This window comes from Microcaecilia unicolor, chromosome 5, assembly GCF_901765095.1.
Source record: "Microcaecilia unicolor chromosome 5, aMicUni1.1, whole genome shotgun sequence".
NCBI lineage: Eukaryota > Metazoa > Chordata > Amphibia > Gymnophiona > Siphonopidae > Microcaecilia > Microcaecilia unicolor.
This window is the reverse complement of record NC_044035.1, coordinates 8608063-8634208: the sequence shown is the minus strand read 5'-3', so window position 1 is coordinate 8634208 and position 26146 is coordinate 8608063. Positions and strand designations below refer to the sequence as shown.

At 46.7% G+C, this 26146-nt stretch overlaps 1 protein-coding gene across 1 annotated transcript in view; it reads left to right on the top strand.

The window, feature by feature from the left end:
• SLC18A2 (solute carrier family 18 member A2) overlaps nt 1-26146 on the top strand; it is a 138165-nt gene that overhangs the window by 11824 nt on the left and 100195 nt on the right. The window contains exon 3 of the mRNA XM_030204747.1: nt 8495-8846. Coding sequence (XP_030060607.1) covers nt 8495-8846 — 352 coding nt within the window. The remainder of the gene's footprint in view (nt 1-8494; nt 8847-26146) is intronic.

Here is a 26146-nt window from a genome sequence, read left to right as displayed (position 1 = left end):
TCTGGAGAGTTTTGTTGTCCAGGCCTGGTTTTGAACTTCCATTCCAAAGCAGTGTGGGATTTGTAGTGCCTGATCCTGCCTATTGAAATCAGTGCTGCAAGTTCCATAATGTACCAGAATGGGCTGGTTAGAAATCCAGGACTGGCCCAATAAATTTCAACCTGGAACTGAGTAACTTGGCATCTGTGGCATAGATTTTATTTATTTATTTATTGCATTTGTACCCCACATTATCCCAGGCTCAATGTGGCTTACAGGGTGTTAATATGAAAAAGTCATTACATAATCTTAGATACAGTCGGTAATAATCTGGAGTTAGAAGAGGAATAAGTTGGAAGGTGTTTGGTAAGGTCGTGTGAGGGGTGTTTTAAAGCATTTGGGTGGTATAAGGAATGATGTGTTTCATTAAGGATTATTTTTGTAGGCCTTCTTGAAGAGATGTGTCTTCATAGATTTGCAAAAGCTGGTTAAGTTGTCCGTGGTTTTCAGTAGCGTATGTCTGTTTGTATTTAATTCCTTTACAGCTGGGGAAGTTCAAATGGAGGAACTTGCGGGCTGATATTCTGGCATTTCTGGGTGGTAAGTCTATTAGGTTTAACATGTAGATTGGGGCCTCTGCGTGAATGATTTTGTATACGGTCGTGCAGATCTTGAACTCAATTCGTTCCTTGAGCGGGAGCCAGTGCAGTTTCTCTCTTAGTGGCCTTGCGTTTTCGTATTTGGTTTTTCCAAAAATGAGTCGGGCTGCGGTGGTTCTGGGCTGTTTGGAGTTTTTTAATGGTCTGTTCTTCGCATCCTACGTACAGAGCGTTGCAATAGTCCAGGTGACTAATCACTAGTGACTGTACTAGGGTTCATTCACCAAGGTGTTGTTTAAGTACATACTTTGTAGCTTCATCGCATGCCCCCTAGTCCTAGTATTTTGGGAAAGCGTGAACAGACGCTTCACATCTACCCGTTCAACTCCACTCATTATTTTATAGACCTCTATCTTATCTCCCCTCAGCCGCCTTTTCTCCATGCTGAAGAGCCCTAGATGCTTCAGGCTTTCTCCAAATGATTCCTGAGGCAGGCATTTACTCACTGAAAGAAAGATCTGTGTCGAGTCTGGCTACATTTTCACACCTTTTACCATCTATTTCCTGGTGGGACTTGCTGTAATAAACTTTTTTATACATAATTCTAACTTTTCTTGTTTTTGGAACCCATGGGTCCACCCCTACTCCCTCCCCGTCTCCCTGTTTTTGTTTCACCACTGTTGACACACATACGAGACAGTCATCCCATTCATGGCTACGATCCCCACCAGTTAGAGTCTGACCGAATTTCGGTTTTGGTTTCAGCTACTGCACTGAAACTGGCCCCAAATCCTTTCCTGCTCAGTTTCGGTTTCAGCCAAACTGTTATTTTAATTTTCGGACATATTTTCAGTTTGGGGTGAAAATGATCATGTGTTTTCAGTAGAAACTGAAAATTTGTGTTTTGTCCTGTTTTATTTATTTGTTTATTTATTTATTGCATTTGTATACCACAATTTCCCACCTATTTGCAGGCACAATGCGGCTTACATAGTGCAGCAGTGGCAGTCGCCAATACCGGCAAGAACAGATACAAAGTGAGGTTAAGACAGGCTAATGATCAGATTTGATAGACATATTGGGGGTCAAGGGGAAGAGTACATTAGGTTATGTCCAACATGAACATTTATATTGATGTGATTGGCCGCTGTCGGAGACAGGATTCTGAGTTTGATGGACCCTTGGTCTTTTCCCAGTATGGCGGTGCTTATGTACTTATGTATTGCGGAGTTAGGCATTTAGGTTGAGTCGTTGGAGTATGCCTTTTTGAACAAGTAAGTCTTCAGGAGTTTCCGGAAGGATAGGTGGTCATATGTTGTTTTCACAGTAATCGAGAGTGCGTTCCATAGTTGCGTGCTTATATAAGAGAAGCTGGACGCATAGGTTGACTTATATTTAAGTCCTCTGCAGCTTGGGTAGTGGAGATTTAGGTATGATCGAGTTGATTTGGTTGTGTTTCTGGTTGGTAACATAGTAACATAGTAGATGACGGCAGAAAAAGACCTGCACGGTCCATCCAGTCTGCCCAACAAGATAACTCATATTTGCTGCTTTTTGTGTATACCCTACTTTGATTTGTACCTGTGCTCTTCAGGGCACAGACCATATAAGTCTGCTCAGCACTATCCCCGCCTCCCAACCACCAGCCCCGCCTCCCAACCACCAGCTCTGGCACAGACTGTATAAGTCTGCCCAGCACTATCCTCACCTCCCAACCATCAGCCCTGCCTCTCAACCACCGGCTCTGGCACAGACCGTACAAGTCTGTCCAGCACTATCCCTGCCTCCCAACCACCAGCCCTGCCTCCCGGTCTATAAGGTCTATCATGTATCCCGGGGCATTGCTGTAGGTGATCTTGTGAACCAGAGTGCATATTTTGAACGCAATACATTCTTTGATTGGGAGCCAGTGCAGTTTTTCTCGTAAAAACTCGTTGGCGCCTTTTTTTTTGTCTCTCTTCCTCCCTCCCCCACAAACAGGAGTTGGCCCTCCTCCCAGATCCCCTGAATGCCTCTCCCCTCTCACCTGTAGGATCTCCTGAGCCTATTTTGCAATCCGTGACGTAGCTGGGGCAGGAGTAATCCCCAGTTACTCCCGCTCATTCCAGCTCTGGTCTCAAAATGGCTGCCATGACTGGGGCATTGATCTTGCCCTGACTACGCCACTTGACCACCAGGGATTGCAAGGTAGTGCTCGGGGGAGGGGGGTCCTGGTTTTGAAATTACATCCCAAAGCAGTGTGGGATTTATAGTGCCTGATCCTGCCCGCTGAAATCAGTACTACAAGTCCCACTATGCACCAGGATGGGGGTGGTCAGAAATCCAGGACTGTCCCAAGATCTCTAACTTGGAACTGAGTAACTTGGCCTCTTTATTTAAATGGTAATTACAGTGTTCCAAATAAATGCTTTTGTTAGAAAATTTTCGTCTGTAATTTTGGGATGATAAACTCCTTAGGAATTACCCTCTCTGTGGACTTAAGTTGTCAGCTGTCACTCCGAGCGTGGGGCAAAGTCAGCCAAGTACCCTTGCTTTTAGTTTCAGTTTTCGTTAGTTGCGATCCATGTGTATGGAGGTAAAATATAGTCTTTCATTATTTAAATTTTTATATTGTGATGGATACTGGGGGATTAGCAGAGGGATGTAGACTGCAAACTCTGATAATCCCCAGTGGCCCTCAATGGTTCACATTCACACAGCCAAACTTGAGTTTTATTTCTTTATTTGTTACATTTGTACCCCGCGCTTTCCCACTCGAGGCAGATTCAATGCGGCTTACGTAGTAATAGGGGTTACAAGGTATAGCAGAGAGAGTACAAGCTGTGGTATAACAGAATAATGATGACGATATGCAGATAGGTGGGATGCAGTGGCATTCCTAGGGGGGGCTGACACCCGGGGCGGATCGCCGATGCGCCCCACCCCCGGGTGCAGCGTGACCCCCCTGGCGAAAGGACACCCCCCGCGAAAGAACCCCCCGCCCGGGTGCATGCCGCTGGGGGGGGGTGCTGCATGCGCCTGTCCATCGTTCGTTCCATGCTCCCTCTGCCCCGGAACAGGAAGTAACCTGTTCCGGGGCAGAGGGAGCACTGGGGGGGGTGCCACGCGTGCCTGTCCATCGTTCGTTCCATGCTCCCTCTGCCCCGGAACAGGAAGTAACCTGTTCCGGGGGAAAGAGGGAGCACTGGGGGGGGGGGGTGCCGCGCGCGCATGTCCGTCATTCGTTCCATGCTCCCTCTGCCCCGGAACAGGAAGTAACCTGTTCCAGGGCAGAGGGAGCACTGGGGGGGGGGGGGGGTGCCGCGCGCGCCTGTCCATCGTTTGTTCCATGCTCCCTCTGCCCCGGAACAGGAAGTAACCTGTTCCAGGGCAGAGGGAGCATGGAATGAACAACGGACATGCGCGCGCGGCACCCCCCCCCCCCTAGCGGAGTGCACCCGGGGTGGACCGCCCCCACTAGGAACGCCACTGGTGGGATGGGCAAGTAAGAAAGGGGTAGGAGAGGCAGGAGGGGGAAGGTTGAAATGAGCAAGGGATAAGGGGGTGGGAGTGACCGGAGGAGGGAATAGTTTGAGGGATAGCATAAGGGGAGTTGATGGAAGATGTGGTCTAAGTCGTAGTCAAAAAAACTCCCAAAAGAAACTTATACTTTAATTCAACAGCACAACTTAGCTGTATAGTCTCTTTCTCCCAGCAAAACCAGAAACCAGACCGTCAGTACTGAACGGAGTTTAACCTAAATTTTTGACCAACTGACCCTGACGCAGCTTAATGAAATGCTGGCCATCATCGGTCATGGTCTGGTTTCTGGCTTTGCCGGGAGAAAGAAACTATACAGCTAAGTATTTTAAGGGCGCTCACACTGTTTTCGGCTGAAACTGAAAAAACCCCCAGTTTGGGTTAGCCTCTATCACCGACAGGGTCATCATATTGACCCAAGCTGCCATCTCTCCCCCCCCCCCCCCCCCCTCTCTGCATTGCCTCTGCTCTACACTCAAGCCCTGATAGAGTGGAGAACTGAAAGGTGAGGCTTCAGAGCCAAAAATGTTACAAAGCTTTCCTCAGCCTTTCAGGCGGCTCAGCTTTGTCATTCATTTCCCTTTCATCTACCTTTCAAAAAGAATGCCTTGTAAATAAATTTTCTGAATACAGAGGGAATGCTGGAGACCAAAGCAGACCAGCTTTCTAGAGCCCTATTCAAATCACTGCTTGCATTTTCTCTTTTACACTACAAGGTCTTCAATATGCATAACATTAATATAATTAAGCTTTCTTTGGCAAAGCCACTTACCAAAATGTAGTAACATGTATTTATTTAGGTTTTCTCCATGCATTGCGGTAAACCAGAGCTTATAAGTGTAAGAATTCCTGGAATGACCTCCCGGTGGAGATGAAAACAGTATCTGAAGTCAAGAGAGCTTGGGACAAGTCCATTGGATCTCTAAGGGAGTGATAGGGCGAGCAGATGGCATGGATGGGCAGACTGGATAGGCCATATGGTCTTTATCTGCCTACAATTTTTCTCTGTTTCTGTAGTGAAAATTGTTAGTAACCTGCCAGGGGAGGAAAGTCACTCCTTTTGGGTCCAAATTGTTTTGTGTATTATAGTTAACATGCAGTAAGGAAGCTTCATGGCTCTAATTACATCATTTCTAGAATAAGCAGCATAAAATGTTTTGTACTTTTTTGGGATCTTGCTGGGTATTTGTGACCTGGATTGGCCACTGTTGGAAACAGGATGCTGGGCTTGATGGACCTTTGGTCTGTCCCAGTGTGGCAATACTTACGTACTTATGGTTCTCATAGAATGGTACACTATGAACGTAGAGCAGAGGTTTTCTACCCAGTCCTCAGGGCACACCCAGCCAGTTGGATTTTCAGGATATCCCCACTGAATCTAATGGGAACATCCTGAAAACCCCAACTGGCTGGGTATGCCCCGAGGACTGGGTTGAAAACTCCTGAAGTTGAGGTTTCAATTTTTATTATTAAAACTAGTAAAAAAAGGCCCGTTTCTAACACAAATGAAACGGGCGCTAGCAAGGTTTTCCTTGGCTCCCCTGCAGCCACCCATGTCCAGCGACTCTCCTCTCCCCCTGCACCCACTGCAGCCACCCATGTCCAGCGAACCTCCTCTCTCCCCTGCCCCCCCCTCCTGCCACCCATGTCCAGCGACCCTCCTCTCTACCCTGCCCCCCCCTCCAGCCACCCATGTCCAGCAACCCTCCTCTGGACATGGATCAGCTGTGAGGCATGTCCCGTCCCCCCCGGATCTGAAGTTGACATCATAATGGCTACGGTGATGTCAGCCTGATCTACGGAGCCTAGCAGACCAACTCAGAATGAGCCACGGTCCCAGGCAAGTCAGAATGTTGGAGGTGAGAATTATGACGTCACTGATCTACAGCCAGATGCAGACCACGGAGCCATGGTCCCAGGGAGGGACAGAATGTTGGAGGTGAGAATTATTATATAGGATAATCAACACTAAGAAAATACCCTAAAGCAACATAGAAAAAAAAATAACATAAAAGAATATTTGAGGAACTGTGGACTGATGATTTGAAATACTCAGGTGCTAGGATTTATGAACTTTAGATTGTTGTCTTTTGATATTTGAATTTCACTAGCGTCGTATTGGCCACTTGCTTGAACATCACCCTACCATTTGTTTGTGACATTTATATCCCACATTATCCCACACAAGTTTGAGCTGAGTGTGGCTTACAATAAACAGTATAGGATACATAACAAAGAATAATGCATAAGAAAGTAATCTGTTGTAAGAATCCAATTTTACAATACAGTATCATAAACATACTGGGATAACTATGGATGTTCAACATTTAGAAAATCTATTGTGGATGAGAAATTGTACATGAGGCAAAGAGAAAGTTAATGGTAAATAGAGTAATAACCAATTCAGGTAATAATTAGTTGTTTGAGATATGGTTGGTATTTGTGAGGGTTTGTTTGAATAGGAATGATTGAAGTGAGCAATTTGTTTCGGAGACTTCTGGTGATATTTTGTGATTATTGACATGCATTAAAGCTCCTGGACTCATTTTGTTACTTACAGATAAGCATTTTGCTTTACGATAGGCTTGAACTCTTTCATGCTAGGATTTGGTGCAATGATTGAATGTGGCATCTACCAAATTGCCTGGATGATCATGCTATATTATTTCTGAGCATGTGGAGGGGCATAATCGAGAGGGGCGCCCAAGTTTTCCTGAAGGGGCGGGGAAATCTGTATTATCGAAACAAGATGGGTGTCCATCTTTCGTTTCAATAATAAGGTCGGGGACGCCAAAATTGCAAAATTTAGGTTGACCTTAGAGATGGTCGTCCCCAATTTTCGGCAATAATGGAAACCGAGGACGCCCATCTCAGAAACGACTAAATCCAAGCCATTTGGTCATGGGAGGAGCCAGCATTTGTAGTGTACTGGTCCCCCTGACATGCCAAGACACCAACCGGGCACCCTAGGGGGCACTGCAGTGGACTTCAGAAATTGCTCCCAGGTGCATAGCTCCCTTACCTTGTGTGCTGAGCCCCCAAATCCCCCCAAACCCACTCCCCACAACTGTACACCACTACCATAGCCCTAAGGGGTGAAGGGGGGCACCTAGATGTGGGTACAGTGGGTTTCTGGTGGGTTTTGAAGGGCTCACATTTACCACCACAAGTGTAACAGGTAGGGGGGGATGGGCCTGGGTCCGCTTGCCTGAAGTACACTGCAGCCACTAAAACTGCTCCAGGGACGTGCATACTGCTGTCATGGAGCTGGGCATGATATTTGAGGCTGGCATAGAGGCTGGAAAAAATATTTTTTAAAAGGTTTTGAGGGTGGGAGGGGGTTAGTGACCACTGGGGGAGTAAGGGGAAGTCATCCCCATTTCCCTCCGGTGGTCATCTGGTCATTTAGGGCACATTTTTGTGGTTTGGTCATAAGAAAAAAAGGACCAGGTAAAGTCGTCCAAGTGTTCATCAGGGACGCCCTTCTTTTTTCCATTATCTGTCGAGGATGCCCATGTGTTAGGCACGCCCCAGTCCCGCCTTCGCTACGCCTCCGACATGCCTCCATGAACTTTGGTCGTCCTCCTGACGGAAAGCAGTTGAGGACGCCCAAAATCAGCTTTCGATTATGCCGATTTGGGCGACCCTGTGAGAAGGACGCCCATCTTGCGATTTGTGTTGAAAAATGGGCGTCCTTCTCTTTCGAAAATAAGCCTGTAAGTTCACCTTTTAATTTGGTGTATATATTTTTTATGTTATTTTTTTCTGTGTTGCTTTAGGGTATTTTGTTAGTGTTGACTATTTTAATGATAAAAATTGAAACCTCTATTTTCATAGTGTTTGATGAATTTTTGGAGGTTTTTGTTAAGATTTTGTGATTCCCAGTCTTGCCTGCCCGCTGCCAGCGCTGACTCTCCCCCGCTGGCACTGCCTGTTTGTGCTTCAAAATGGCCGCCGAGACTTCAGCAGAAGTCTCACGAGGCCGCCTCTGGAAGTCTCGGCGGCCATTTTTAAAGCACGAACCGGCAGCGCCAGCGGGGGAGAGTCAGCGCTGGCAGCGGGCAGACAAGACTGCCTGCCCCGAAGAATTCGAAGAATCAGGTCGGTGACGTGAGGGACCAGATCCGGAGGGAGGGAGGAGAGCCGGCTCACGCGTTTCAACAACCGGCTTGCAAGAGCCGAGCAAAGTTAACAACTGGCTCTTGCGAGCCGGCGCGAGCTGGCTCCAGCACACCACTGACTTTAATAAAAGACCCCTTAGTAATATCAAAAGTCTGAGACTTTAGACGAGAGCATTCACCTCTTGTTCATCTTCCATGGGCTCCCGATTTTAATTTGGGGAAAAAAAAGTGGTATTGGAAAGTTTGTAAGTTGATCTGCTCTGCTTCCTTCTCCAGTTCCCATCATTCCCAGTTACTTGTACAGCATGAAGCATCAGGAAAACAGAACAGCGCATCAGACTTCCAAGCCGGACACAAGTCCAATGACTGCCAACACTTTCCAAAACATATACTCCTTTTTCGACAACAGCATTCTGCATGCTGGAAACCTCACTGAAGGGTTACGACAAGGAGATCTGTACGAGACCTTTACAGAGCCCATGGCAGTTAATGTAACTAGCAAACCATCTGACTGCCCCAAGGAAGACACGGACCTGCTGAATGAGAACATTCAAGTTGGTTTACTGTTTGCCTCAAAAGCCACAGTCCAGTTAATCACCAATCCCTTCATTGGACCAATGACCAACAGGTATGTTGAATCTCTTTATTTATTTGCATTTATTTACTTTCTTTCAATGGCGTAGCCAAGGGTGGGCCCGGGTGGGCCCAGGCCCACCCATTTTGGGCTCAGGCCCATCCAGTAGCAGCACACTGTGTGGCTGGCAGGGATCCCCAAGCCCCACCAGCTGAAAACTCCCAACGACTGTCCCTCCTGCATACCTTGTAAATAGCCTGCAGCGAGCAGCGACTGATACATACTGCTCGCACCGGCTCCACAGCCTTCCCTCTGACATATTCCTGCCTATGTGGAAATAGGAAGTTGCATCAGTGGGAAGGCTGTGGGGCCAACATGAGCAGTGTGTATTAGTTGCTGCTCGCTGCCAGTGAAAATCTGCTATTTAAAAGATATGCGGGAGAGGGGGGATGTTTGAGGGACCATGTGGCATGCAGGTGAGAGAAGGAGAGACCAAATCTCCTGTAGAATGGGGCGGGATTCTTCTGCCCACCCATCTTGGGCCCAGGCCCACCCAAAATTGGGTGTCTGGCTACGCCCCTGCTTTCTTTTTGAAAGGCGGTGTACAGCAGCAAGAAAAAGTCAAACATAAGCAACAGACAATTGCAGCAGTAAAAATATTCAAATAACAATACAAAGTATGGCATAATACACTACTTACTATGTCAACACAATACACAATAAAACATTTTAATAGACAGTGTTGGGTATAAGCAAAGACGGAAGATATAGAAAGGTACAAGGGTAAGCTTTGCATGACCAGTGTGTAGTATGTCATTTTAATATTTCCCACTTACCGAGATGGGGCCCTGGCCAAACTTTTATGGATAGCCCCCCCCTCCCCCCCCCTGCACTGCAGCTTACTTCTCCACCAGTCAAGCTGCTTCCTGGAAGGGGGGGGGAAGCAAGAAAAAGGCTGATGGCCCTGCAAGTCCAGTCCTTTCTGATTTCCTCTTTCTGAGGTACAGGACCAGCAGAGCCATCGGCAGCAGCATAGACTGGCGGAAGCTCCGAGTCCACACTATTTTGCTGCTGCTTTCCTCCAGGAAGCCTCTGGACTGGGGAGATGAAGGGAGGGAAGGAAGAACCTGGATCGGAGCGGGCCTTGAGCTCTCAGCTGCTTTTACTATAGCCTCCTGTTAAGCTGGGGCTGGGGTAGCTTCGGCTTCTCCTTTGCCCATAGCAGGGGCGTAGCTAGACCTCGGCGGGAGGGGGGTTCCAGAGCCCAAGGTGGGGGGGGCACATTTTAGCCCGCCACCCCGCCACGTTTGACCCCCCACGCCGCCCCCGCCACTTTCGACTCAGTCGCCGCCACCGTCGCAATGTACGAACGTGCAGGATGTGCAGGACATCAGGACTCGTAGGACAGATCAGCCAACGTGCCGGAGACCTGGTGCTGAAGAAGACTAAGGCTGGCAGGGGTTGGGAACCCCCGCCAGAAAAGGTACCTTGTGGCGGTGGCGATGGCGGGGGGGGGGGTCAAAGTAGAGGGGGCCAGGAATAAATCTGTGGGGGCCCATGCCCCCGTGGTCCCACCTAGCTATGCCCCTGGTAAAAGCAGCTGTTCTGTCAGTGTGCTCGAAGAGTGTAGCAGAGACAGCCTTCCCCAAACACCACTCAGTCTGGTTCTGAGCACAGCAAAAGCAAATGGCTTACTGAAGGTCTCTTAGGACCCTTTACCCCTAGTGCGCCATCATAGCCGTCAGATCTGGAGTATACCCAGCAGTAATTGGGCAGTGCCATGTGCTGGCCAGTTACCGCCGGGTTACCCCCTCTGCAATGGCCGCTTGGCAAGTGTTTTGTTTGCCACGCGGCCATATCCTGCAGGACAGAGAGACTTCCCTTTTACCCGCTGAGGTAAAAAGGTGCCTGAGCACGTCTGAAAAAAACGCATTGACACAAGCGCCGGCCCCCTTTTTGCCGCAGCTTGGTAAAGGACTCTGAGTGAGAAATGAAGGTAGGATTGGAACCCGGCTCTTCTGTTACAAACTATAAGTGGCAGCCCAGTAATATTTCCTGTGTTCCTAGCATCCAATGATCAGTGAAAAGATAAATGAATAAACACCGTCGGGTCCATTTTAAATGGCAGCGGATGTTCTGTTTTTACGAACGTTGAACGTGGAGTTTAAAAATTAGGCATATTCAGTGCCATCATGTGGAGGGGCTGATGGTGCTGACTATAAGACAGTTACCATTACCGGTCGTACATATTGCGAAGAAACTCAGCCGCTGACCGTATACCTACTGGTTTTCTGCTTAGAGAAGTGGGATTCCTTGCTCCAGGCTCTTATTGAGGCCACAAAACGCTTCTCTAATTTATTTGTTTTAGGTGACTTTAATGCATATGTCGATGATGTCCTTAACAGAAAAGCCAAACTCTTTTCAGATCTTCTGACTGATCTTTGCTTGAGATAATGGATTCCCTTCCCAACCCATATCGTTGGTCATACTTTACACTTACGAAAGGGGGTGGTACATAAGTACATAAGCATTGCCATACTGGGACAGACCAAAGGTCCATCAAGCCCAGCATCCTGTTTCCAACAGTGGCCAATCCAGGTTACAAGTACCTGGCAAGATCCCAAAACAGTACCATACATTTTATGCTGCTTATCCTAGAAATTCTGGATTTTCCCCAAGTCCATTTTAATAATGGTTTATGGACTTTTCCTTTAGGAAGCCGCCAAAACCTTTTTTAAACTCCGCTAAGCTAACCGCCTTTACCACATTCTCTGGTAATGAATTCCAGAGTTTAATTACACATTGAGTGAAGAAACATTTTCTCCGATTCATTTTAAATTTACTACATTGTAGCTTCATCGCATGCCCCCTAGTCCTAGTATTTTTGGAAAGCGTAAACAGACGCTTCACTTCTACCCGTTCAACTCCACTCATTATTTTATAGACCTCTATCATATCTCCCCTCAGTCGCCTTTTCTCCAAGCTGAAGAGCCCTAGCCGCTTTAGCCTTTCCTCATAGGGAAGTCGTCCCATCCCCTTTATCATTTTTGTCACCCTTCTCTGCACCTTTTCTAATTCCACTATATCTTTTTTGAGATGCGGCGACACAATATTCGAGGTGCAGTTGACCATGGAGTGATACAAAGGAATTGTAACGTCCTCATTTTTGTTTTCCATTCCTTTCCTAATAATACCTGACATTCTATTTGCTTTCTTAGCCGCAGAAGCTCACTGAGCAGAAGGTTTCTAAATATCGTCAACGATTACACCTAGATACTTTTCCTGGTCGGTGACTCCTAATGTGGATCCTTGCATCACGTAGCTATAGTTTGGGTTCCTCTTTCCCACATACATTACTTTGCAGTTGCTCACATTAAACATTATCTGCCATTTGGATGCCCAGTCTCCCAAGGTCATCTTGCAATTTTTCACAAACCTCTTGTGATTTAACAACTTTAACAACTTTGTGTCGTCAGCAAATTTAATTACTTCACTAGTTATTCCCATATCTAGATCATTTATAAATATGTTAAAAAGCAGTGGTCCCAACACAGACCCCTGGGGAACCCCACTAACTACCCTTCTCCATCGAGAATACTGACCATTTAACCCTACTCTCTGTTTTCTATCTTTTAACCAGTTTTTAATCCACAATAGAACACTACCTCCTATCCCATGACTCTCCAATTTCCTCTGGAGTCTTTCACGAGGTACTCTGTCAAACACCTTCTGAAAATCCAGATACACAATATCAACCAGCTCACCTTTATCCACATGTTTGTTCACCCCTTCAAAGAAATGTAGTAGATTGGTGCATAGGCGCTGACTCCGTGGGTGCTGTGGGTGCTCGAGCGCCCCCAATATTTTAACCCATAAACGATACCATAAACAAAATATCAAGTAACAGCAGAGTAGCACAAATAAGATACAAATAAGAACTAAATAATAAACCATTGATGGTCAGTTACAATGTATTGCACTCCATCAATGGGTAGTAACCTCTGAAAGAGGAAAGTTGTGGGCTGATTTAATGATTGTAAGATGTGTGTGGAGACAGTGGTTTCTGTGCCAGCTGGCCTTCTAGTGCAGTGTTTCCCAAGTCGGGCCTGGAGTACCCCCCCCCCCCCCCCCTTTGCTAGGCAGGTTTTCAGGATCTCTGCAAGGGATATGTATGAGATTGATTTGCATACAATGTGCAAATCAATCTCATGCATACTCAATGTGGATATCCTGAAAACCTGACTGGCAAGGGGGTACTCCAGGACTGTCTTGGGAAACACTGTTCTAGATTCACTAGCCCCTGCCTTGACTTTCAACCAGTCCTCGGGGACCACCTGGCCAGTCGGGTTTTCAGGATACTCACAATACTCCCACTGTCCATTATGCATGAGATAGATTTGCATAAAAAGGAGGTAGTGCATGCAAATCTATGTCATGCATATTCATTGTGGATATCCTGAAAACCCAACTGACCAGGTGGTTGCTGAGGACTGGGTTGAAAACCACTGGCTTACATCATCCAATATCTGCTATATGCCACCTTGAGTGAGTCTCTTCATGAAGGCAGTTAATAAATCCCAATTAATCAATACATAATAGATTCTGTGATACATATCCCCGGTCTGCCTCTAATTTACCTCATCCCACCTCCCACTACTCCCGTCTATTCCAGTTAATCCGAACCCTTTACCTTTTTCAATTATCTAGCGTAAATCGCTAAGTATTTAATTACATCTGCTCCTAACTCAAGTTTTACCGGTCTAACATTATAAGATGTATTTTACTTTCTGTTAATATATTTTGAACATGTTCGTGCTTTTCTAATTGTTATGTAAGCCACATTGAACCTGAGTTCTACTCAGGCTAATGTGGGATATAAATGTCATAAATAATAATAATATAAATGCAATGTGTGAATCAGCATGCATAAATCTGAATTGAAGCTGTAGTGACGTACTCTGGATTTGGAGATCTGGAGGGCCATAACCGAACGGGGCCGGCCATCTATAAGGGCGGCCATCTCTAACGCCGGCCCCGTCAAGCGGCATACCCGACTGTATTATCGAAACAAGATGGCCGGCCATCTTTCGTTTCGATAATACGGTCGGGGCCGGCCAAATCTCTTAGAGATCGCCGGCATTAGAGATGGCTGCCATTGGTTTTCGCCGATAATGGAAACTAATGGCAGCTATCTCAAACCCAATCAAATCCAAGGCATTTGGTCATGGGAGGAGCCAGCATTTGTAGTGCACTGGTCCCCCTGACATGCCAAGACACCAAATGGGCACCCTAGGGGGCACTGCAGTGGACTTCACAAAATGATCCCAGGTACATAGCTCCCTTACCTTGTGTGCTGAGCCCCCCAAATCCCCCCCCAAAACCCACTACCCACAACCGTACACCACTACCATAGCCCTTAGGGATGAAGAGGGGCACCTACATGTGGGTACAGTGGTTTTCGGGTTGGTTTTGAGGGCTCCCATTTACCACCACAAGTATAACAGGTGGGGGGGGGGGGGATGGCCCTGGGTCCGCCTGCCTGAAGTGCACTGCACCCACTAAAACTGCTCCATGGACCTGCATACTGCTGTGATGGAGCTGGGTATGACATTTGAGGCTGGCATAGAGGCTGGCAAAAACATGTTTTTTATACTTTCTTTTGCATGGGAGGGGGTTGGTGACCACTGGGGGAGTAAGGGGAGGTGATCCCCCCTTCCCTCCGGTGGTCATCTGGTCAGTTGGGGCACCTTTTTAAGACTTGGTCATGAACAAAAAGGGACCAAGTAAAGTCGGCCAAATGCTCGTCAGGGCCGACTTTCTTTTTTCCATCCCCCTTGAACTTTGGCCGGCCCTGCGACGGAAAGCCGATTTAGCCGGCCATCTCCCGATTTGTGTTGGAAGATGGCTGGCCTTCTCGTTCGAAAATAAGCAGGCTGGTCAGCTAATGCTTGTTTCAAGTTGTAATGGGAGAATTTATTATAGATCAGAAATTCTAAACAGCTCCAACTCCCCACTGCTATCCCTCATCCAACTAATCCCTCCTCATCTATCTACAGACGTGCAGTGCAGAGGAGGTTCACATTCATCTAAACCAGAAATTCTCAAACCAGTCATTGGAACACACCTAGCCAGTCAGATTTTCAGGATACCCAGTATTATTATTATTTGTTGCATTTGTATCCCACATTTTCCCACATCTTTGCAGATTCAATGTGGCTTACATGGTACCGTAATTGGCGCTGACCGATTCCGCTGTGCACAAATACAAGGTGTGAGTAATATCAAGGTGATATTATGGTACAGTGAGATTGTATGGTAAAGACAGTTGGGGAGAACATCGTTAGGGAAAGGAAGTATATGTCCGTTACGTTCTTTGGTTACGTTGTGTTGCAAATGTCCAGGTTTTTTATGTTGGGTCAGTGGGGTATGCCCTTCTGAACAGTTCTGTTTTTAGTACTTTCTGGAAATTCAAGTGGTCGAGTGTGATTTTTACTGCTTTTGGTAGTGCATTCCACAGTTGTGCGCTCAGGTAGGAAAAGCTGGATGCATAAGTGGATTTGTATTTGAGTCCTTTGCTGCTTGGGTAGTGGAGGTTTTAGGTATGATCGTGCTGATTTTATAGTGTTTCTGAGTGGTAGGTCGATGAGGTCTGTCATGTATCCCGGTGCCTCGCCGTAGATGATTTTATGCTCTGTCATGCAGATTTTGAAAACGATGCGTTCCTTAATTGGAAGCCAGTGCAATTTTTCTCGGAGTGGTTTGGCGCTGTCAAAACGTGTTTTTCCAAATATGCCTTGCTGCTGTGTTTTGGGTGGTTTGAAGTTTCTTTATGATTTGTTCTTTGCAACCCGCATAGATTCCGTTACAATAGTCTGCATGGCTTAGTACCATTGACTGTACCAGGTTGCGAAATATTGGGAAGAATGGTTTCACACGTTTTAGTTTCCACATTGACAGAAACATTTTCTTTATGGTGATTTTAGCTTGGGACTCTAGTTGGAGGTTTCGGTCGATTGTTACTCCGAGAATTTTCAGGCTGTCTGAAATAGGGAGGGTGTATCCTGGGGTGTTAATGTTTGTGGGTTTGTATGTGTTGTATTGGGATGAGATGATGAGACAGTGTGTTTTTTCTGTATTGAGTTTTAATTGGAATGCGTTTGCCCATGAGTTCATGATGTCTAAGCTGAGCTTGATTTTATTGGTGATTTCTGTTAAATCATGCTTGTAGGGGATGTATAGTGTGACATCATCAGCGTAAATGAATGGATTAAGGCCTTGTGTGGATAAGGCATTGGCTAGTGGGACCATCATGAGGTTGAAAAGGATCAGTGATAGTGGTGATCTTTGCGGTACTCCGCAGTCTGGTTTCCAGGGTGACGATATGTTATAGCTTGATTTCACTTAGTATGTTCTGGTGGTTAGAAAGCCCTTAATCCAATTGAGAGTGTTACCACCAATTCCAAAATAATCCAGGAGTCTTAACAATATGTTATGGTTAACCATGTCGAACGCACTGGACATTTCAAATTGAAGGAGGAGAATGCTTTTGCCTATGGCTATCTCCTGCTTGAATTTGGATAGGAGAGTGAATAGTACTGTTTCGGTGCTGTGTTGGGGTCGGAATCCTGATTGTGACTCATGTAGTATGTTGAATTTGTTTATGTAGTCATTGAGTTGTTTGGTCACCAGTCCTTCCACGAGTTTGACTACTAATGGGATAGATGCTACTGGGTGGTAGTTGGTGATATCATTTGTTTTTTTCTTGGGCGGGCCGCACGGGATGGGCAGAGAGAGTTCCAGTTCCAGCTTGAGCTTCCAGCCGCAGTCAGTCAGAGACAGAGTGACAGACAGAATCGGAGTCTTCTTGAGTCAGAGAGTTGTGGTATATATTTTAAAACAACTTTAATACCTTTGTGGGCTATATGTTTTTATATTGTACTGAGGCAGCCATGGGCAAAGAAAGTGTTAACTCTGAGAAATAATTATATATATATAAGAAATGATATTAAAAGCTTGAAGTTTGAATTCTTTTCACTCTGCCAGCAAAGTAGTGAAGGAATGCAGGCTGGAATTAATTAGAGTCTAGTTTGGCCGAGCTAAGGTTAGGAAAGGTCAGTGAGAAATGAAACTCTGTCCCTTGTGAATTGCCAATGCTAGCTGGCACATCTGTAAATTATTAGGCTTACTGAATAGTTTTGTAAGCAGGCACGAGCCAGACATATGACATATTGTAGTTTAAGAATAGGCTGAAATACTATTTAGAGAGAGGCAATAGATTAGTATTTAGAAGTTCTGTTTATATTTAGGATATGTCTTATAAGAATGCTTACTTTAGAATATGTTGTATTCTGTGTAAATTAATAATTCTGTGTAGAATGTTTGTTCAACTCTGTGTTACTTTTAAAATGATCCTTTGTCTGCTGTTTAAGGCTGCAGTGAGGAGATCAACATGTGTTTTGAATTAACTATGGTCTTAGCTAGTTCTGTGTATGGAGCTGAGAGGTGAAAAAGGTCAGAACTAGTCAGCTCTCTTCTCTTTGATTAATTATAGGTAAAATGCAGGAATGGTCTTGGAAGTAATAACCTGATATGTATGCTATTAATTAAGATTGGCTTTTGACCTCTTTAATGAATGCCAGAGTTTAGTTAGCAGTTAGTATGAACCAGACTAGGAATATGAGAATAACCAATGTTAGATGGGGCCTCTTAGTCTCTAAGGGAATCCAGTCTAAGCCATAGATGAGACATCAATCATAATGAGAAATGTAAGAGTTCTGGAGACCAAATGTCTGGCTTGAGGGGCCCCAGGTCACAGGTCAGTTTAGGATGTCTGGAACCTATGTAACTGATATTTCAAAAGTAATGATTGGTTGAGGCAAGGTAGCCAATCAGTTTCTTAACCAATTGGGAGTAAAGGGGGCTAGGCTAGGAGGAGGGCTTAGGACCCTATTTAAGTGGGAGCAGAAGCAGTTTACGTCAGAAGGAGCTCAGAAGAAAGAGAAGGACAGAAGGAACAGACAGAAGAAGGAGAAGACAGCATAAGAAGAGAAGCAGCTGAGAGAAAGACACAGAGAGCTGAGAGAAAGACACAAAGAGCTGAGAGAAAGAGAAGAGAGCTAGAACTGATGTCTTGCTTTGTTTGCTGGCAAATAAAGAAGATTTCTCTCTCATACTGGTGTGTGCTGTCTGACTCCTGAAGTATCACAAATTCCTATCTCAATTCCTGCAACAATTCTTGGTGGCAGCGGTGGGATCATGAATCCTGCATTAATCCCAGCACCCAACTGACTGGAGAACATTCGCCGGGTATGTATTTTGTATTCTGTATTTTGTATTGTAATCCTAGCTAGGAAATTGTAAACCAGCCCCTCAAGAAAATTGAGGAAGGAGAATCTGATCAATTCTCAGCAAAGGCCCTAGTACCTTCTAGTCGCGGGGACTAGAAGCGAAAACGCTTGAGCTTATCTGTATTTGAGAAATCTGAAATTGTTGGGTGGGATTTTCTGTATGGAATGTGTGATGAGTGAATGATTAAATGAGTGCGGACTTCTTATAGCTGCATTTCCAATTAACGCGAGTTCAATTGGTCAGCAACGGAAGGAAGCGATTGTTGTCTGTCTACCTAGTGTCTCGAGAGTGCGGACCCCTTACTGCACTTTCAAAAATTCCCTCCCTTTTGTGTGTTGTAACTGTAAGCATTATGGGTGGGACATCATCTAGACAAATTGTTACCCCCCTAGATTGTATGCTTAGAAATTTCAAGAAAGGTTTTTTAATTAATGACTATGGACAGACTTTAAGCTCAGGTACTTTAAGAACCTTGTGTGAAGTTGAGTGGCCATCTATGGGAGTGGGGTGGCCCCCTAGTGGCAGCTTAGATATTGAAGTAATCCGGAAGGTATACAGCATAGTTGTAGGAGAACCAGAATATTCTGAACAACTCCCTTATATAGATTCCTGGGACAGCCTTGTGACTGACCCTCCCTCGTGGTTGAAAACTTATATGGGATCCCCAGTAAAATTCATGTTAGGTCGTGTTCAAAGAAAGATTAGAAAATCTAAACTAGAAGAGGGAAAGAGCCCCAGGAAGCTTACCACCCAATCGGTGGCTTCCGCCCCTACCCTGTCCGAGAAACCCATACTCTCTGATGACCCCTCAGACCTTGAGCCACCACCTTATGGCCCATTGTTGGGGTTCCGTGCCACCCCCAGAGATCCACGCCGCCCAGCCCAAGCCTCTCCAGCACAGGCTTCTCCGGATAGTTCTTCCCCTCCTGTGCCAAACCTGCCACACCCTAGGTTGGACTTTTCACCTGGCCTCTACCCTTCTGTGCCACATCCTCCCCTGTTAACCTCTGTAGACCCACTTTGGGCTCCACTCCCTGACTCCTCAACTCCTGACAGCCCAGCCTCTCCCTCTAGTACCCCTACCCACTCATTAGGGGCCCGGCATCCCTTTCAATGGACTGACTCACCTGTGACCACCTCTCAGTCTATGAGTACCCCTCCCCATCCCTCAGGGGTTCAACACACCTCCACTGAATGGGTTAGACCCGCTGCAATTACCTTTGAGCATGATAGGAGGGTAGCTCCTAGCTCTACCTCAGGTTCCATTCCCACCTCCTCGAGGGTTCTGCCACTCCGACAGGTAACTACCACTCGACCGGATCCTAATAATCAGGGTCAGGTTATACAGGCACAGGCCTATCAGTATGTACCCTTCACAACCACTGATCTCCTGAATTGGAAGACGCATTACCCCTCTTATACTGAAAAGCCTCAGGCAGTGGTGGACCTAGTGACTAGCATTATGGCCACCCATAACCCAACCTGGACTGATTGTCAACAACTTCTCCTGACCCTCTTCACAACTGAGGAGAGGCGGAAGATTTTGCAAAATGCTGAGGCCATCACGCGAGAGCGTGTTCCCGACGGGACACAGGATCCAGAGGGATGGGTTAGAGCTCGGTTTCCTCGCGCAGCTCCAGCTTGGGATCCAAATGATGGGCAGCACTATGAACTGTTGTCTGGCTATTGCCGGGACTTACTGGAAGGTATGAGGAAAGGCATAAAGAGGCCCATTAATCTGGCAAAGGTCTCTGAAATTCTCCAAGGGGCAACTGAATCCCCTGGGGCCTTTTTAGAGCGACTAATTGAAGCCTACAGAACATACACCCCATTTGACCCTGAAGCCCAAGAAAACCAGAGAATGGTGAATAGCGCATTGGTGGCCCAGAGTATGCCAGATATCCGGAAGAAGTTGCAGCGTCAGGAGGGATTCGCAGGGATGAATACCACCCAGCTAATTGAGATCGCAACCAAGGTTTTCATTAATAGAGATCAGGAGGTGCGCCGAGAGGCTGACCGGAAGATGCAGAAGAAGGCCGACCTTTTAGCGGCAGCCATTACTAATTCCACCCTTAACCGAGGTCGACTTCTAGCTAATGGGAAGCCAAAGTGGGACCCCGGACCACCAGCCAGGCCCCGAGATTCCTTCAATCAATCCCGGCCAAGGGGGGAGAATCCCAGACCAAGATTGGAGAGGGATCAGTGTGCCTATTGTAAGGAAAGAGGGCACTGGAAAGATGAATGCCCCCAGAGGCGCCAGGGACTGAGAAGGGGACCAGGAGATCGAGGAAGCCGAGGCCGAGTTCGAGAGGGAAGATATGAGCCTCCTGAATCTGACATCATCGGGATAGCCGAGATGGCAGAATGGGACGAATAGGACAGACCGGGTTCCTACAAACTGGGCTCCCAGGAACCTATGGTCAAGCTAACTATAGGGAGCCGCTCAATTCCATTCATGATTGATACAGGAGCTGAACATTCTGTTGTGACAGAGCGATTAGCGCCTGTGTCTGGAAAAACTGTCCGAGTGGTGGGAGCCACGGGGGTGCAGAACCGGAGGCCCTTTCTGACAACCCGTAGATGCCAATTAGGCTCACACATAGTCACTCATGAATTCTTGTATATGCCAGACTGTCCAATCCCTTTGTTAGGTCGAGACCTGCTGTCCAAGCTTAGGGCCCAAATTTCTTTTGACTCTGATGGCCAGACTTCAGTCTCCTTTCGGCCCCCGACATCCAGCCCTAAGGGTATATTGAGTTTCTGTTGCCCTCTTGAAGAAGAATGGCGGCTGCATCAGTCACATGGCCAAGTTGACCTACCCCTGGCAGACAGCTTTCAGGTCAGTGGGGTATGGGCAGAAGATAATCCCCCAGGGTTGGCCCGAAATATTCCTCCTGTACATGTAGACTTACTTCCAAGTGCCCGGCCAATCCATCTTCGCCAATACCCAATTCCCAGAAAGGCTCTGGAAGGGATTCAAGCACATTTGAATCGTCTGTTATCCCATGGAATTATTCGTCCTTGCCAGTCTCCATGGAATACGCCACTATTGCCAGTTCAGAAGCCAGGGACTGAGGACTACCGGCCAGTCCAAGACTTACGAGTGGTCAACAAATCCACTATCTCATTACATCCTGTAGTGCCTAATCCATATGTCCTGTTAGGATTGATACCTTCTGGAGCTACCCATTTCACAACACTAGATCTAAAAGATGCCTTCTTTTGTATTCGGGTGGCCCCAGCCAGTCAATTGCTTTTTGCCTTTCAATGGGAAAACCCAGTAACAGGAAGGAAGCTTCAGTATACATGGACCCGCCTGCCACAGGGGTTCAAGAATTCCCCCACTATTTTTGGGACTGCCCTAGGACAAGACCTTAAGACTTTTAAATCTGAGCCTTCCAGGCGAGTTTTACTCCAGTATGTAGATGACCTCCTGATTGCAGCAGTGACCCAGGAAGAGTGTTTTGAGGCTACCAGAGAATTGCTGGAGCTACTCTTGGATGCAGGCTATAAGGTCTCACGCTCAAAGGCCCAACTCTGTCAGTCAGAAGTGAAGTATCTGGGTTTTTGCATTTCCCAGGGAAGTCGGAGACTGGATGCTAGTAGGAAGCAAGCGGTAGCTGCAATTCCCCAACCCAAGTCCAGAAGAGAAGTTAGGGAATTTCTGGGAGCAGCTGGATTTTGCAGAATTTGGATTCCAAATTTTGCATTGATGGCGAAACCCCTTTACCAAGCCACAAAGGGGGGTGAAAAGGAACCATTTGAATGGGGACCTACTGCTCAACAATCCTTCATTGCCATAAAGAAAGCCCTACTCCAAGCCCCTGCGTTAGGCCTTCCTGATGTGGAGAAACCTTTCTCACTGTATGTCCATGAGCGACAGGGGGTTGCTCTGGGTGTGCTGACCCAGATGATGGGATCCTGGCAGAGGCCTGTTGCATACCTGTCTAAACAGCTGGATGGAGTGGCTAAAGGATGGCCAGCCTGTATGAGGGCCATTGCAGCAACAGCCTTACTGGTCCAGGAAGCTGATAAGTTGACTTTGGGGCAAGAACTGGTTGTTAAAGTCCCCCATGCAGTTCTTACCCTCATGGAGTATAAGGGCAATCACTGGTTTACAAATAACCGCATGGTTAAGTACCAAGCTAGCTTGTGTGAGAATCCACGGATACACCTGGAAACAGTGGCTACATTCAATCCCGCCACTCTTTTGCCAGCATCTGAGGGACCACCGGATCATGACTGTATCCAAACCATGGATGAAGTGTACTCCAGTCGACCAGATCTTAAAGATGTTCCATGGAGGGACCCAGATGTAATTTATTTCACAGATGGAAGCAGTTATGTGGAGAACTCCAAGCGATTGGCAGGCTATGCTGTGGTGACAGAGGACAAGGTGATAGAAGCAAGAGCCCTGCCCCAAGGAACTTCAGCTCAGAAAGCAGAACTTGTGGCCCTCATACGAGCTCTGGAGCTAGCAGCAGGACTGGTGACTAACATTTATACTGATTCCAAGTATGCCTTCACAACTCTACATGCTCATGGAGCTTTGTATAAGGAAAAGGGACTCATAAATGCTGCAGGCCAACCTGTTAAGTATGGACCTGAAATACTTCAGCTGCTAGAGGCTGTGTGGGCCCCTAAGAAGGTAGCTGTTATTCATTGCAGGGGACACCAAAGAATAGATACTCCAGTGGCCCGAGGGAATCGCCATGCTGATCGGGTGGCCAAGGAAGCTGCTCGAGGACCCCCAGCAAGTACTGTGACCCCCCTGTTCCAAATCCGATTGCAAGAATGGACACCTATGTATACCCAAATGGAAGAGAAATGGGCTCAAGAAGAAGGTGCAGTAAGGAGACCTGATGGCTGGTTACATCTCCCTGATACCAGAGTTCTGGTGCCACGCCACCTAGCTTGGCCTGTAGTGTCTCAAGCTCATGACCTATCACACTTAGGGAAAACAGCACTAGCCCGTCTACTCAGTCGAGTAGTGGTGCTGGAAGGATTGGATAGTCTGGTTGCCACTGCCTCTGCCCGATGTACTCTCTGTGCCCAGAATAATGCTCGTCAGGGACCCCGTATTCCACCAGGAGTTCAGTCTAGAGGACTAACACCCTTTGAGTCCCTAGTTATAGACTTCACAGAAATGCCCAGGAGCGGTAGGTTCCGATACCTCTTAGTCATGGTCTGTACCTTTTCTGGGTGGGTGGAAGCATATCCTACAGTCACTGAGAAAGCCACAGAAGTAGCTCGAGCCCTCCTTAGGGATGTCATCCCCAGGTATGGACTGCCCCTTGCCATAGGTTCAGATAATGGTCCCGCCTTTGTTGAAGCTACACTTCAGGCCCTGTCCCGCGCATTGCGCATTACCTGGAAATTGCATTGTGCCTATCGTCCCCAGAGTTCAGGGCAGGTTGAGCGAGCAAACAGAACCTTGAAAAATAGCCTAGCAAAGATTTGTCAGGAAACCCAATTGAAATGGCCACAGGCATTGCCACTAGCCCTCTTTCGCCTCCGATGCACCCCAACTAAAGGAACAGCCCTTTCTCCCTTTGAAATTGTGTATGGGAAGCCCCCAGCCATTTTACAGGGAATTAAGGGAGACATAGGGATTTTAGGGTCTACCCAGGTGCAGGAGCAGGTAGCCCTCTTGGGAAAGATAATTTCTGAGCTTCAGTCTTATGTGAGAGAAATAAACCCTGTCCCCTTCCAGGCTCAGGTACATTCCTTCCTGCCAGGGGATAGAGTTTGGGTGAAAGACTGGAAGCTTCAGCCTTTGGGGCCCCGGTGGAAAGGACCTTTTACTGTTTTGCTTTCTACCCCTGCAGCTGTGAAGGTCGCAGGGATAACTCCATGGGTCCATTGGTCTCGAATTAAGTCTGCTGACCAGACTGAGCCCAGCACGGATCAGACGGAGCCTAAACAGTGGAGAGCAGAAAGTGATCCAGCGGAGCCATTGAAGTTGCGCCTGACCCGAACCAAAGAATCTACTAGCTGAAAAGAAGGGTCAACTGCATACTGCAGGAGCGGCTGAACTTCGGCTTCACACTGAGACTCTTTCTTGCCCTGATTCTGGCTTTCTTGGAATTTGAGAGCTTGATCCTTGTCAGTTGAGGGTCTATCCCAACTGGTATAAGAACTCAAAGACTGAGAACATTATATGAGAGTAATCTGTGATTAGCACAGACTGTTGAAATATTACTGCTTAATTAGTTTGCTGTATTTGTTTTAGATTAGGAAGAAAGAAAATGTTAGTAGTTTGGATGCTTTTGTTGTTTTCTACTCCTTGCCTCCTTGTTCCTAATACCCCAACTCGCTCCAACCTTTGGTTACACTCAGTCCAGGAACTAATTAGCCAAGCAAAGATTACTTCCCCTTGTATTGTGTGTTCCCGATTTTCTCCTTATACTACAGATGTCCCAGCTGTTCCTGTTCCTGTGCAACTCCCAGCTCTTATACCTCCCTACTTTTCGAGTTCAGGTCCTTGGAGCCAGGATTATACTTGGTGGTCCTTTTATAATGCTACTTCCCCCTCTGACTCTTCTCTAAGGCCAGTTTTTACGTCTCCCTATCCAGCTTCTGGAGTGTTTTGTTTAACAAGAAGCATCTCAACTGTTCTTCCCATTCCCTGTAACTATACTAATGTTCTCCCAGAAAAAGGAGAATCTGTGTGGGTAGTTTCTCCAGGTACTCCTATGTGCCCTGCTACCATACCTGTAGATTATGACCCAGGTGATTATCTGGCTCCTAAGCGTACCACTGAGAAGACTATAGTGTCCAAGCTTATTTTCTACTTTCATAAGTCCCCGGGGTATGAAGAGTTACTAACAAATGAGCAGCCTGTCACAATTGGGGATTGGCGCCTATGGTGTGCAAAGTCTCCATTTCGTCTTCGTTCCCCCTGGGATAGGGGCTCGCATTATGGGCACCCTAAGTACCCTGTCCAGCCTGAGCCAACATTTATTGGGAACTTTCCTCACCCTCTCCTTGGTCATTACTGGCTTTGTGATAATGTCCTCCACATGATTCTTCCCTCCACATATGATTTTTGTGTATTGGTAACCTTGAATTATTTTCCTAAAGTTATTCCTCTTAAGCCGCTATCCCCGCACCGCTCTAAGCGAGAGGCTTTGTCCTTACCTTCCTCCGTTGCCACAGAGGATGAGGCGATTGAATTAGCCCTCCAGTATATTAATTCTACTTATCCTCTGACTAAAAAGAGACTTGTAGCCCTTTCTGCCACGGCCTGGATTCCAATTGGGGGCCCGGTAGCGGGTATTACTGAACTAGGTATGGCTACCCGGAGACTTCAATCTCTACTCCATGTTTTAGTTCATGAGCTGAACGTGGTAGTCAATGCATTGCAGGATCAAATTAATGAATTAAGTATAGTTTCTAGGTATAATCGTATGGGCCTTGACTATCTCTTTGCAGCCCAGGGTGGTCTCTGCACAGTGCTAAATTCTTCAGAGTGCTGTACTATTGTCATAAATAGGACGCATGTAGTTAGGCATGCTATGGATAAAGTCCTACAGTTGGCTAGCCTTAATGTGGAGGATTACCGAGGAGGATTAGATCTTACCTCCTGGTGGTGGTCATTGACCTCCTGGATACGTCCCTTGTTCATTTCCCTAATAGTCTTAGTTTTAGCAGGGTTTTTGTTTTGTTTCTTGGCCTCATGTGCTTCGGCAGTATGCCGTCGGACCTTAACAAGTAGGGTAATGGTGATTCACAAGTCTATTCCTAATTAGGATCACTATAATCTCCAGAGTTTGAGTTGTGAGACTTATCTCTGCATAAGCTGATTTTAGTCTCAAAGGGGGGAATGAGGCAGCCATGGGCAAAGAAAGTGTTAACTCTGAGAAATAATTATATATATATAAGAAATGATATTAAAAGCTTGAAGTTTGAATTCTTTTCACTCTGCCAGCAAAGTAGTGAAGGAATGCAGGCTGGAATTAATTAGAGTCTAGTTTGGCCGAGCTAAGGTTAGGAAAGGTCAGTGA